The 15,410-nt window shown below is 40.3% G+C and overlaps 1 protein-coding gene across 1 annotated transcript in view; it reads right to left on the reverse strand.

Moving 5' to 3' along the window:
• Positions 1–424: 424 nt before the first annotated feature.
• The window catches only part of LOC122931665 (complexin-1), a 262,791-nt gene continuing 247,805 nt past the window's right edge, over positions 425–15,410 (reverse strand). The window contains exon 3 of the mRNA XM_044285738.1: positions 425–622. Coding sequence (XP_044141673.1) covers positions 425–622 — 198 coding nt within the window. The remainder of the gene's footprint in view (positions 623–15,410) is intronic.

Raw genomic sequence — 15,410 nt, forward strand, 5'->3', positions numbered from 1 at the left:
TCCTTATGAATAGTTGCTCTTTTTTTTCTGCCAGAAACAAATGTCAATATAGATCATTTTCTAACTGGTCAAGAGCTATATGTTGTATTTACACACTGACTCTCCCTGGCTAATAAAGCATTGACATGATTGAAATGTTAATTGTGTACACAACTGCCAGATTGAACATACAAATGTACTATGGCTTATAATAAAATTGCGTAGACTGCAGCTCATAATCTTGACATCCTTTGAGAGGTGTCTATTCTATGTACTGTGACTATGTACAAAAGGAAAGGAAAAGAAAGTGGAGGGACTATAGTGAGCAAAGGTTTAGAGACGGGAGGGAGGGTAGCATGTGGCAATACTGAAATCTCCCACTAAACAAGGGGAAATTCATTGCTTTTCTGTTTATTATTAAAACAGTTTGACAGTCTACTGTGTTTTACTTCTTGAACATATCTTGAAGTGGACCAGGTAGATATTTAATAACTGTGTCTAGAATGCTTTCTTCTTCTTCATCCTCCTCATCTCCACATCCAGCAGGTATGGCCTTCTTCGGACGTGTCAGGCTTCCTTCAGCTGTAGCCTCCATTGCAGCTTGTGCCTCGGCTTCTTTCTCCTCTTTCTTCTTTATGCCATACTAAAGAACAAAGCAGAAGAAAGGAAATAATGTTACTCATGTAAGAAGAAACAATCAATAAGGTGTGTATAAGTATAGGCTTGTTCTTAAAGCGGTTGTCCCTTCTCGCTGTTACTAAGGCAAGATGAGACACAGTTCTGACCACCTCAGGGCCGAGAAACAGCAGAGCGCTTCAGTGCCGTACATGAAAGCTACTGAAACAGCGTAGCACAACAAGCTATATTGTCTCTGAGTTAGGGAATCTGCATATATTGTTGTGCTACGCTGTTTCTGTAGCTTTCATGAATGGCAATGTGAGCTACTGAAAAAGCAGAGCGCCTTAGCACTGGTGAGATGAGATGAAACCCCTTTAAGATCCTCTACCTGTCACCACTCCTGGCATGGCTGTCTTTGTAAATAATTATACTTCAAATGAAATGACAATTCTGGATCATCTATTCTTATGACTACGTTGTGCTTTTCATATGTTATTCCTACTATAAGTTTCTGAATACATTGACAGCAGTCAGCAACGAAAGTCTTACCAGTTGAGATGTGTCACTGCACAGCTTAACACTGTCCACTTAGTGATGCTAGTGGCAGACTGTGCAGGGACACACACCCAGTTGTCAATTTATTTGTAAACTTAAATTAAAAATAACAGAGCAATGCAAACTTATGAAAAAAGGTCCTCCAGAATCGGTAGGGGTTTTTCAGGTTCCTGATATTGATGACCTATGCTAAGGATAGTTCATTATTATCTGATCGGTTAGGGTCTGACACAGCATACTCCCACAATCAGCTGTTCCCTGCAATCTCTGGTGCTGGAACTACAGTCGCTCTTGAATGGAGCAGGAAGTATAGCTCCATTTAAAGTGTAGTGGCCGTGCTGGGTTACTGCAGCTCAGCTCTTATTGAAGAGAATGGGAAATAAACTTCAGTTATCCGGGACTGCCACTACACGTTGAAAAGAGCTGAACTTCCTGTTCCATTTAAAGTGCTAGTTCCAGCACCATATGCTGCAGGGTTTAGCTGATCAAGGAGGTGCAGGGTGTCAGAACCCCCACTGATCAGATATTAAGGGCCATTCCTGAGGAAGGGTCATCTATATCAAGAGCCTGGACAACCCCTTTAATTCACGAGTAATGCTGAGGGTTACTAAAATAGACATGTCATGAGAAGTTTCCTTATAATACATGACAATTATAAAATCATTGGTTAAAAAACATATGAATGACAGGACAAGTAACTGCACACAGTCAATTTGTTATAATAGTTAACCTGCATGGTGAATGCCATCAAATTAAAGAAATCGAAAAATAGATTTTTGGCAACCGCCTCTAATATGGTACCAGTGAAAATCTCAGCTCACTCAGCTCTATCACCAGAAAAATAAAAAAAATAGTGACAGAAAAAATGTAAAAATGCTTTTTATTGTTTTAAAATAGTAACCATAGTAAAAGTAACATAAAATGATATATTATACACAATTAATACATTGTATGCTCAACAACATGATGACATTAAGAAATACAACTTGTGCTGCAGAAAAAAAGAGACCTCATCGAAGTATAAAAAGAAAAGTTATGACTTGGAAGGTGGGGATTAAAAAAAATGTAAATAATTGTCATAGCTATGCTGAAGGAATGTTATGTCCTTAAGGTACCATATGCTACCTTGTTATTATTCCTGTGTTTTTGACTCTGTTTTGACTCCTACCTTCTGATTTTAACTTTGTACCCGGCCTTGTTCCTGGATTATGATCTAAAATTAGCATTCAAAGGGGTATAACTACCACCATAGCAGCCATAGCGGTACTCAGGGTGGCCCGGGCTGCTGTGTCTGTCTGTAGTGCCATAGGTGGCATCTTCTGTAACAGCTTCAGGAAGAAGCTGCTTTTTTCCCCTCAGACAGGAGGCCCTGGGGCCTGTGTGCCCCATTGCTATTCTGTCCCTTTTCTGAAAATTCATTTATAAGCCATAACCGGGCACCACTGATCCACAATCCTTATTCATGTGCCTTAGTGAGCATACTCTTCCAACATTTGTACCAGATGATAGTCTTAAATACATGGGAGGTATGATGTCATATTAGAACATTTTTAACACTAGTAGCTGTTTTCGAAGCCATTTTTGTAAGGATTTAGGATGGTACATACTATATACTGTACTGTAAAAAAAAAAAAAAAAAGTTTAAAGGGTCTCCTGAACATCAGCGCTCACATCCGCACAGTGGGTGGGTGGCAAGGGCATTTCTATGCAGAATAACAGCGAGGTACTGTAGATGCAGCACTAAATCAGCATTTGGCCACGTCATTCTCAGGATCAGGATAGTTCCCAGAGGTGAAACTCACAACGATAGTAAAGTTATGGCACATTCTAACTTTATGTCATTAATTTATAAGATAGTAATAATGCTTTGACTAGAGATTAGGGAATTGATTGATTAGAATGGAAATTCGACCTGAATGTGTCATGAGGGTGTCAGGACCTATCGCTGACCCTGTTGTGCCTGGGATCAGAAGGTCGCAGTGGGTGGCTATGCGCTCAGTTTCTCAAAAGATAGCTCCATGACCTAATGGTCAGAATTAGTGTTGGGCGAGCATGCTTGGCCGAACACCATTTTGATTCGAGCATCTCGATGCTCAGCACATCGCAGTGTTTGGCCGAACACCGCGTGTGCCCGAGCACGATGTTTAAGTCTCCCCCCTGCACGTTTGTTGGCTGCAAGGAAGTACTAACACTCACTGTAATGCCGTAGACATGTTGGTTACTGGCATTACAGTGATTGGCTGTCCGGAACGCTTCATAGGGTGCTATATAGCACCCGATGACACATGGTTCATCTCAGTCTTTGTCAGGGCGAGCTGCAGCAGAAGGGACAGATAGTGTAGGGACAGGAAATATTATATATATCTTTTTTTTTCAGGCAGGAATTTGTGTTTTAAGGACTATTGTTTTATCTGGCTGCAATATATACTATTAGCGAGGCCTGCACTAAATTGCATGCAATTGTTTAGCAGCTGCTGACAGTGACACAACCTCTGCTACATCTGTTGAGTCTGGTCAACAGAATCCTCACCCTGATCCTCCTTCCTCCCGCCATGGAGAGTCTTGGCAAACAAATGATCCCACACTCAGATATTCCGAGGAGCTCTTTTCATCACCATTCCTTAAACAGTCAGAAGAAGATAGCGGTGGGGAATGGCAATTAGTGTATCACGAAGGTGGATGATGATGATGAGACACAGTTGCCAATAAGTCAACCGCAATTAGTATCTCAAGAGGTTGATGATGATAATGAGACACAGTTGTCAATAAGTGAGGTTCTTGTTAGGTCAACAAGTCAGGAGGATGACCAGAGTGAGGAAGTGAAAGAGGAGGTGGTGGACGATGAAATCACTGACCCAACCTGGGAAGGTGGCAAGTCGAGCAAAGACAGCAGTACAGAGGGGAAGGGATGCACAGCAACACAACAGGCTGGAAGAGGTAGTGGGGTGGAAAAAGGGAGAAGGCGGGCCACACCAAATAGGCTTGCAACTGTTCCTCGGAGCACCTTGTGGCAATTTCCCTTGCCAAGGGGTAGGTGTTCCGCAGTCTGGCACTTTTTTTTAGGAAAGTGCGGACGATAAAAGAATTGGCATTTGCAACCTGAGCCGTACCAAAATGAGCAGGGGCGTGAACACTAGAAACCTCACCACCACCAGCATGATCTGCCACATGGCATCAAAGCACCCTAATAGGTGCGCCGAACGCCTTGGTCCACAATCAGTGTCTGTGGGTCACACCACTGCCTCCTCTTCCCCTGTGTTATGTGCTAGCCAATCCCCTGTCCAAGATGCAGGCCTGGATACCTCCTGCCCTGCACCTGGACCTTTGCAAGCACCAACAGGTAGCACATCCACTTCTGTGTCCCAGTGCAACATACAGATGTCCATAACCCAGGTCTTTGAACAAAAGCGCAAATACCAAGCCTCCCACACACAGGCCATAGCACTAAATGTGCACCTTTCCAAACTGCTGGCCCTGGAAATGTTGCTATTTAGGCTGGACACTGAGGCTTTTTGCAGCCTGATAGCGACGGCCGTCCCTGGTTACTCAGCCCCAGCTGCCACTACTTTTCCCAGTGTGCCACCCCCACCTTACACCAGCATTTGTCCCGTAACATCACCCGTGCCCTGACCGATGCAGTTATTGGGAAAGTCCACTTAACGACTGACATATGGACAAGTGCTTTTGGCCAGGGACTATACATTTCCCTGACGGCACACTGGGTGAACATTGTGGAGTCAGGGAGCCAGACGTACCATGGGTTGGAACAGGTGCTACCGAGTCCAAGAATTGCGGGCCCTACTTTCATCAGGATTTCCGCCACCACCTACATTAGTGGTAGCAACCCCCCCTTCTCCTCCTCCTCCTCCTCCTCCTCCTCCACTTCCACCTTTGAATTCTCATCTTGCAGCACCAGTCAGCCATCAGTCAGTAGCTGGAACCTAAAGACACTTTGAATGTGGCTTTTATAGTGTATTGAATACACTGTATTCCCATGCACCCCTTCCACCACAAAAAAGGGTATGTGGTTCAATCTTCCTTTTTTCGTCCTCCTCCATATCAACATGCTTATTAGGCTGCCCTTGCTCCTAATGTTTTAGAGGATCAGCTCAGCAGCAGACCCTCATTCCTAATGTTTTAGATGGTCAGCTCAGCAGCAGACCCTCACTCCTAATGTTTTAGATGGTCAGCTCAGCAGCAGACCCTCGCCCCTAATGTTTTAGATGGTCAGATCAGCAGCAGGCCCTCGCCACTAATGTTTTAGAGGGTCACCAGCAGGCCCTTGCTCCTAATGTTTTTGAGGGTCATTAGCAGGCCATCAATCATAATTTTTCAAGGGTGTGTATGATGCCCTCCTTTATGTGTAATAAAGGGTGTATTTAAAAGCTGGTTCATTGTAATTTTTGGCAGCCCTTTCACTTAGTGCATAGGCTTTATGAGTGTAGGAGTTCCACTACCTGAACAATTGTACCACAATGTGAATGAGGCCCTCCTTTATGTGATATACAAGTTGTATTGGAGTTCCTCTTCCTTGTAATTTTTGGCAGCACTTGCACTTTATATACAAATAAATATACAGGAAAGAATGTTTCCTAACAATTTTTCCTCTAAAATCGATTTTATCTTTGGTTTGTGCGTATTATTGTCAATCTTTAAAAGTGGCGTACTACTCGGACAACATCATTCCCAGAAGTGACCTGGGAGTCCAAGATGCATCCAGACATCGTTCTCATGCTGTTACCGAACCATTTCAATGGTGTTTCCATCAATTTCTGACCTTTACCTGTGAACCAGACCCCCTCCCCTCTTCAGAGCAGGGGGTGCCTGGATTAATGCTATGGTTCTCACATTGACTTCCATTGTGCTCTGGTGCTCTGTACAGCATCAGAGCACCTGAGCACTTTGGTGCTCGATCAACACTCATAAGAATGGATTCCAGTCCAGGATTTCCTGCTTAGGCTTGCAATCCTTTTTCTTCCATTTAGGAATCTGTAGCTTTTCCTTTCAGCTGTTCTCTGTCAGCCATTTCCAGCTACTATATATTCTCCCTTTCTGCTTCCCTTGTTGCCAGAAATAGACATTCCTTCCAGATCTTTTATTCTGGCCTCAGGTGGACAACTGTTGCTGTGAAGCCTTTGGAACTGGAGCTGTTGGTTCTCAGGTTCACTCCTGTTGTTGTCTCCTGTTGTTGTTGTCTCCCTTCGGGGATTGTTGATTGTGTTTGTGTTGTTTGTCCTTTCCCTGTTGTTTCCCTAGGTGTCAGTGGTGAGGCTAGTGCTCCCACCGCCCTATTCACTACCTAGGGCTTATTTCAGTGTAAGCCACAGACGAGGCACGTAATCTGCCTATGGGTTAGCAGCCCTTCTAGGGATGTCAGGGCAGCCAGGTGCCAGTGCCAGTGCCAGGGGAGCCAAGGGTCACCACTTCTCCCTCTCCCTAGTGGAAGTGTACTCCCCATCCCCCTTTTGCTCTGCACGTCTGTTACCTGCTATCTCAGACATGATAGAATGTTTTGGAGAGAGATTTTTATGAACTTGTTCTATAAAAGAGGAGCTTTCCTATATGCTAAACTATTCGTTTTTAAAAATGCTCCTATTCTTAATTAAATCATTTTAACTTTGAACTCTTTTTCTTACTTCATTTTCCTATTAGTGTCTCTTGTATTTATTATGTAAATGTATGAATACATTGATAACTGGCTATTGTCATCCCCTTTTGTTAGTGTGGTGTGCCAGGCCTGCACAGTTCAATACAGTCAGTACTGGTTGGACAGTGTTAGGAATGTTCACATTGTAAGCTAATGGAGGGTAGAAGAATAAGATCTTCCTTTCAAGAAGTTTTACTTTATTCCTCTGGTCATTACCTTTGTTTCCATTTTCACTGAGAAAACGGAAAGACATTTTTAAAATAATTGTATTTAATTAATTTATTATGATGGCCTATGAGCTGTCTTCTTTCAAAATAATTTAAAAAATAATTCTAAAATAAGGAACTTTCCAAGTAAATAAATTGTAATTTATTAAAGTGCTGGCTTCTTTTAATGGGATTTTCAATCTATTTCTGCCTTCAGGCAAACCAGTTATTTGTAATGAAGTGAACATGATTGTACACAAAATATGTATTTATTATGGTATAACATATACAATTTGTTTTAATTAAAAATATCACAAGAATTAACTTTGACTTACAATTATTTCACTCTAATAATTCATACAACTGATGAAATAAAATATGACATTTAGTCAAATATTTAGCATTGAGTAAATGTAGATCTATCCCTATGGATATATTCTTTTTAATTATACTTCACATTATAAAAAACAAGAAACAAGTCTATATAAAAATTCAGCAGTAATGACTAGCATTTATTAATTGATTTGTTCCTAGGGGAAACTTAAACAGCAAAGAAAATTACACCGACTCCACTCATGTACTTTCAATTCACGTACTTTGATGATTTTGCTTGTAAATATCTTGAAAGTTTAAGCAGTTTATAGTTTTCCATAGCTTGAATACATAAAAATAATTTAATAATCTTAATGAAAATGGTAATGTAAGTAAATGAATTCTAAAAACAACTATAAAGAAAAATAAGAAAATTAAAGAGTATCTCCATTGGCTTTGTTACCATTTTCTAACAAGGTGACTGAAGAGCAAACAAATGACTCATCTTTTGTGCAATGAAATCTCTCTCTCTCTCTCATAGATTCAAATGCACATTTGTGGAGACATGAGCAAAATCATATCAGATGACAAGGTAAAGGCTCTTAACAGATAATAGCGGGGTAGAGGTGTGTAGTAACAGAACTCTGGGGTGTTACTAGTCCACCCCTGATGTCAAGTAAATGTTATCTTTAGTCTATTAAAACTGTAGAACTAGTTTTTTTTGGCAATAGAATGCTGGATATTTCATATTTTACTGTTATCTATTACTGTTAGGATCTATAGTTTTTTCTCTTATATTAAAGCAATAAATGAAAATAACAATCAGGTACCACATTGAGCTCAGGCCAGGCCCAAATTGAAACTTTTATTTATGGTCACTTAAATATAACAGTATAATGTGTCTAGTAGCAACATACCATTAGCTGCATAAGCAAAAATTTGATGTCAGTTTCCTTTCAAAATCACTGTCCCTACACTGTATTCAAACAAAATGGCAGTTATACTGTCTGTCTACTGTATACTGATGGGAATCTGTCACCAGTTGTATTCTGTCCTGTCTGAAGGCAGCAAGGCAACTTGTGACAGAAACCTTGATGGAAACGCTGGGTCACTTATTTGAGTTTTAAAATCAGTATTGAGCATATCCAACATCATCCAGTGAGCCTCCATATTTATGAGCTCCTGGCTTTTCCCACATACCTGCTGCTGATTGCTATATGTTTTTCTATTGCAATTAGCAACAGGGGGTGAGGAGAATATTGGGTCTATATGGGGTGTACTGTGTATAAAGCAGCCCCATCGCTTCGCTCAAGCTAGAGCTGTTCTGGAATAGAATTTAGCAAAACAAGTCAGTTCAAGAAAGGGAGCCTTCGTTCTACTAAGAGTATTCATTACCAGTTTATGCTGTCCTTAGGGCGGTATAAAACTGGTGACAAAATCCTTTTAAAGAGTTGCCTTTAGCACTCCTTTAGATTTTCCTCTTAGTCATCATACACAGTTTTTTAGAATGCACTATCTTGGTGTGTAGGCTACAAACACCTTACTTGAATATGTAGGTGTATACATTATAATAAGCATGGAGTACTAGGACATCACTACCAATAATTAAAGCTGTAAAATGTAGACACCTAAATGTGGACATGGAGAAGTTGCCCATGAAGTGTTAAGACAGTGATCACTAAGTATTCCAAGTATATATTTCCCTTGCATATAGTTCAAGAAATTGAAGAATCTAAAATTGAAGTTTGTGTGGTTCTGTATATTCCATTCCTCTTTGACAATGAAAAGACAGAGAAAATGCTGAAAACGATATGGCTTGGCTAAAAATGTGGTTTCATAGGTAATTTACTAATCATCCAGCAGCAATACACAGCTCCCAGAATGTGCAACGGGTTCGTTTAGACTCTGTGATCTAGTGAAGAATGCTTATTAGACGGCAAAATCAGAAACGCTAAGGAAGGATTGTATCAGCTCTTGCAAGTGCCATTTTATGCATAAAAATGTTGTGCATAAAAATTTAGCTCTTTTCATCTCCCTTACCACTTTACAAAAAGTGGGCAGTGGTGGGCGAGAGGAGGTGGGCCACAAGGGAGACCTCTGTAGCTCAATTTAGTAACATATGGACCAGAAAACTGAGAAACATTTGACCACAAATCTATGCTGGATCTCTATCTGGCATAGTTCTCCTTTTCTGATGCAAAGAAATCCCGACAATGTGTGCCAGAATTACTACCTTGTGGTTTTAAGCTAGGAAGGTTTGCTGTTAAGACTGGCATACTATACTGCAGTCTAAATACATTCCCCCATAATCTTTTCTTTAAAGAATCGGGTTCTGTTTTTGAGACTATATCATTATGATTTATCTACCGCTAAATGCTTTAGAACACATATATGGCATAGAGTTGAAAAATTACAGAGTGACAAAGAGTTAATCTAGCCGAGACTAATAAAATTTCCCCTCTTTTCAAAAGCTCATAGGCAATAAATAAAATGCACAGCTTAAATGTATAAACAATCATTAAAGATATTGTCTGGTTTTAAGAGTACACCAGACAACATTCAAAAGGTTAGTTGGCCCATTGGTTCCCTAACAACATCAACCCTGCAGAAGGGAGCATAGAGCCCTGTCAGGAGAACCAGAGTGGTGGCATGGGATCTGTCAGTTAAATAATAATGTATTCTTTATTACAAGTTGACTCCCTGAGTTGTCCTGGTTCATACACTTTTATACATCTACTCTAAAGTTGTATATATTTTGTAAACCTATAGGTTTGAATATGCTATTCACTTTCAGTCCCATACTGTTGAATGAATTAGCAGTCAACATGCATGACCACTGCACCAATTAATAGAAGAACAGAAGACCCTCTTATTGATACTGACGTGGGGCAATCAGATACTTACACTTAAGAGTCTTTTATAAAAGCTATTAGCTGCCCTAAGAACACCAACCTAGCTTGATCAATAGCAATTATTAACCTTCTGACCAAACTCATGTTTAAGCTGCATCAAAACATGTATTGTATCAAACATGTACCAAAAGGCTGCAAGGCTGAAAGGGATCACCTGACAATCTCCAGGATACCTTTCTTATAAAGGATTTGTAGAGTTTTCATAAGATCCCTATCATCTATTGCCCACTGCTTGCACTTCCTTTTAGTACCATCATTAGTGCTTGGGAGACTGTTCGGTGGGTGCTATTGTATACACTAGGTTTGTGTTATAAGGGAATCCAGTGGATTATTACATTTCAAGAATATTGCTTCAGTGACCTTGAGAGAGATCAATTGTGAGTCCCTACTTTCCAGGTCTGATTTTGTATTTATTTTTCAAAGGTAGAGTCAAATAATTACAACATGCTGACTTGTGCTACTAAGAGCTATTGGGATGAGTACATTGGAAACGTACAAGGCAACATATGTATAAATTGTGGCCTTACAGAAGATGACTGCATCTATAGTGATGGTGTTGTCAAGCCTACTTTTTGTTCATAATATCAGAGCATCCCCACCCCCAAGGGATAAGTAGTTCATTACCTTGCCAACTCAAGCAGGCAATGCAAAGACTTATTCTCAAGACTGTAAAACAGACAGACGTAGAAATAGAATTCAGAAATGGACAACGACAATATAATATGTCTACTTGTCTCAGAACCATTCTTCAAGATCTCATGTCTACAGCACTTATTTTAGATCGCAGCGCACAAGTACCATGCCTAGGATATTAAAACCCACAGGGATCACTCCCCGCACTGGGAATATTCTGGTTCAGATTCAGAACACACATTTCTCATTTTCCACCTGTGCTACACACAGGTTGTGATGCTGAACTCAGAGCTGTATTTATAGTCTGTGTTCCTCCCTATTTACCCCTAAGATGCAATATTGGTGGTTATAAATTGCTTAATGCTCCCTTTAGTCTCCTACTGTTCTTTGATCAAATTTATTTTACTTTAGAGTGTTAATATGACAGATCAAAAAGAATAATTAATATGCCATATATGTTACTGTAAACTCTGAGTGATATTAAGTTGGAGTCATGCTAAAATATTGAAATGGAGAACGTTAACATTAATGAGCACTACTGCCTGATCTACAGTCAGCTGATGGACCAAGATATGGCGAAACACTGCCCGGATTCCCTGAGGATGCCGGATTTCCGGTGAAACATGTTGGGGGGCAGCGTTTAGTTGGTAGCAGCAGTAGCACAGTTAGGCAGGTAAAAATCTTGAATATAATTAGATAGTTAGACCTGGTGTATGCACGCAATACATCAGTGTCTAGAACCAAGTACGGTATCTGGTTACTGCTGTGATCACAGACAGCAGGCAGGAGATCCTCAATACAATTGCTGATAAAACTGAGAGCTACACTGCTGGATTTTAAAATATTACTCTCATATCTTCAAACTGATAATAATAAATGGGATTAAATAAAAGTTAAGTTTTATAGAAACTAGTGGGTGAAAAATAGGGCAATTATTAGTCCTCTAGGACTACTTGTAAATTATATATGATATGGACCAAGACACCTAACAGATTCAAGGGTCCTTAAGAGACAATTTTATCTGTGACTCATTAGTAAATTGTACTTGCATTTATTTTAATAATTCTGTAATGTTTCTCTAAATAGGTATGCTTTTTTTTACAGATTTCATTCCACCAAGCCTCACAGCACCCTTAGCCATGGCTAGTCATATGTGCAAGTGGTCCAGTGGAAAAATATAGTGCCCCCAAAGAATTCTCGCAAGAAAGGGTCATTTATTAAGCTGAAATACGCGTATTTCAGGCGCAGATGGCAGCAAAACAGCTAGATGCCCCACAATCTGCGACTTCTCCCTGCTCACGCTAGGTCTAAAAAAGTGGGCGAGGTGTTGGTGAGGAAGAGTATCTCATTTACAATTTTTTAACTCTGGTTTCAGGCGTAGAAAAGATCTAAATGCAATGCAGCGCCGGCCTATTCATAACTTTGGTGGATCATCCGCCAGCTTAAGGCTTTATTAAGACTGACATCTAAAACACCTATATTTTTCTCCACAGCTCCCTATTGCTGGTGGACTTGCACATTTGTGAGAGAATTTCGGAAGAGCTTATGTTCTTGCAGAGAAGCCCTATGTTGCCTGTGCCAAGTTCTTGCATACCCCAGATAAATACTGAAGAACTGTAAACTGACAAGGAGAACTACCAAATTTGAATGTTTTATTGGACTACATCCAGTTTTTCCATATTCTCAGTACACTAGAAAGCACAATTCTTTATATGAAAATAGTTTACATACATAATATAGCAAGTATAATAAATATGAACTAACTGAGTCATAGACTACATTAAAGAGTAACTGATCCTCCCTAAAGTGCACCATTCACTGTGCACTTAAAACTCGGAGTACTGAGTGTGAAATTTACGAATTGGGCTGCAGCAAGACAGGAGGATTACTAATTCCTGGCCAGAATTAGCTGAGCGGAGTGGGCTCCTGCTTCTGTTTGCTCCATTAAGCTAAGAGAACTGCATGTCAACTTTTAGCTTAGCAGCAATATTTTAGTGTGTGAAGACCTGTGTACAGTGTCTTTGTGGCAGAGAACATTTAATTGCACCTATGCTTATTAAAAAAATTGCAATTTTGCTATTGTTTATAAGTGCACAATTTAGCACATTTAAGTGAGTGAATACCAGTGTTTTTGGACACTTGTTCAGAACAAGCCACCATTTATTCCAGCAGTACCTTTTATGTGTATAAATAGGGACAGGCATATGATCCTGTGACGGCATAATTTTTGGACCACTTGTTCAGAATAACAGTTTCTTCCAACACTACTATTTGTGTATATAATTTTGGGCAACATACCAATTCTGACAGCACAGTATTTTATTAAACAAGCTGTTTGTTAACACTGTCAACCATGCATTCACCCATAGCTATATATGTCATGCCTCTCTGACATTATTTACTATTGTTGTTATTGCATTAAAGAGTAAAAAAAAAAAAAAAAGGGGAATAATTTAAATAAAAAGAAAAAAAAGAGAAAGACAAGCAAGTCCTAGGAGACCTCAAAATGTTATAATGAAATTTTCAGGCTAATTTGATCACTTTTGATTTGGATAGAATCAGTCCCAACTTGAATTAAATATTTTGAGTGATTTATTAGAATCACAAAATGAATTTTAAGTATTTTGCTCATTTGCAGCCATAAATGATAGCTGGTTAAACAAACCTTCAAATATGTTAGCTGTAATATAGGCATAAAGTTACAAATCTGTTGGTCATACTTTTCAATTTGTTTGCACTGGTTTTAACTGCTTGGAAAAGTAGGATGAGTATGCTTGTCTTGCTGATTGCAAGGGCAAAACAAGGGTGCCTGTGCGATCAGGAGCAGGGCAATGGCTATAATATACTGGAAAGTCTGATGTTTGCCATGTAACCCCTTAGATGCCAACATAGATAGTGATTGGAGCATTGAAGGAAGAGGAAAGCAGATCTGTCTGGCACCCAACTGCACCATAATATGATTGCATGGTGCCAATGGTAACCGTGGCAGCCAGGGGCCTAAAGAAGACTACCATGTCTGCCATCAATATCTGCTTATAAGGCCATGGTAGAGGCATGGCTTAAAGGAAATCTGTCACATGGTTTGGCAATATGAAAGTACAACTATTGCCATGTAGAACAAAATACTTTATTTCTTGACGTACCCTTCATTCTGCGTTTGTGGCTTTCATTTTTCAGTGGCTCCACTTTTTGTATTATGCAAATTAGTCTGTAAGGTGTACAGAGGGGCGTTATTATCTTTCACTGGTGCCCAGGATCGCCCCCCTCTCCAGTGCCCAGCCTCCATCAGAGCCTAAGCATGCCTCTCCAGGCCCCAAACTACACGCCCACACCAGCACTGTTGGCCGCTGCCCCCACGCTACGTCATTGAGGCAATGTAACTCTGCCCACATATGCCATCTACAACGTCAGGATGAACAAAAAAGAGAGAATTTAAAGGTTAATAAATTAATATATTTTAACTAAAAAAGACCCTATTCCCAGACAAATAAAATAAAGGAGTATTAATATAATTAAATCAAATAAAAATATACTGGGCACTCTGGTTCATGGACTACCATATGTTTATTATAATTTGGATAAAATATCTTAAATCACTAAAAAATAATTATTATAAAATATTATTGTAAAACAATACACAATTCTAAGATAAGACGATCCAATACAATATTAAAACATCATGGTATTGTCTCAACTAAAATCACTAAATCCCATATATACTAAAAGTCTCTGGAAATCACATATAATGTGGGAAGTAAAATGATAAAGGTGCTAGATATCTGTCCGTTCCTGTGAAGATAATTCCTGAGTACAGGGACAATTCAGTTGATTCTTAGGTGAGCGTTATTGCGGCGTCCCGCTTTACTCACTTATATCAGCGCTGTCTTGTTAGGTCCTAGCGAGGTCAGCTTGTTTGTAGCTGGTTGCCGGTGCCGTGTGTTGGTGCTGCTGCACAGTCAAAAGCAAGAGGACTCTGCCTTTCAGAGTAATCGCTCTAGACACCGCTCCGCTGGATAATAGAGCCGGTATCCTGCGAGCTCAGCGTACCCTCTTCCACGCTCCTACAGCCAGACGCTTGTCTGATCTCAGCTGTGTTTCTATTTGTTAGTTAGGATCAGCGTGTCAGGTCGTGTATCTCCGGCGTAATTGTTAATAGAGTCCTTTTCAGTCAGTAGGCTGGCATATCTTTAGGGGGGTCTTGAGCCAAACCAGATGCGTTTCGGGGGATAATATCGCCCCTTCCTCAGTGGTACTCGGAGTACCACTGAGGAAGGGGCGATATTATCCCCCGAAACGCGTCTGGTTTGGCTCAAGACCCCCCTAAAGATATGCCAGCCTACTGACTGAAAAGGACTCTATTAACGATTACGCCGGAGATACACGACCTGACACGCTGATCCTAACTAACAAATAGAAACACAGCTGAGATCAGACAAGCGTCTGGCTGTAGGAGCGTGGAAGAGGGTACGCTGAGCTCGCAGGATACCGGCTCTATTATCCAGCGGAGCGGTGTCTAGAGCGATTACTCTGAAAGGCAGAGTCCTCTTG

Source organism: Bufo gargarizans, chromosome 1 (assembly GCF_014858855.1).
Source record: "Bufo gargarizans isolate SCDJY-AF-19 chromosome 1, ASM1485885v1, whole genome shotgun sequence".
In the NCBI taxonomy this organism is placed as follows: domain Eukaryota; kingdom Metazoa; phylum Chordata; class Amphibia; order Anura; family Bufonidae; genus Bufo; species Bufo gargarizans.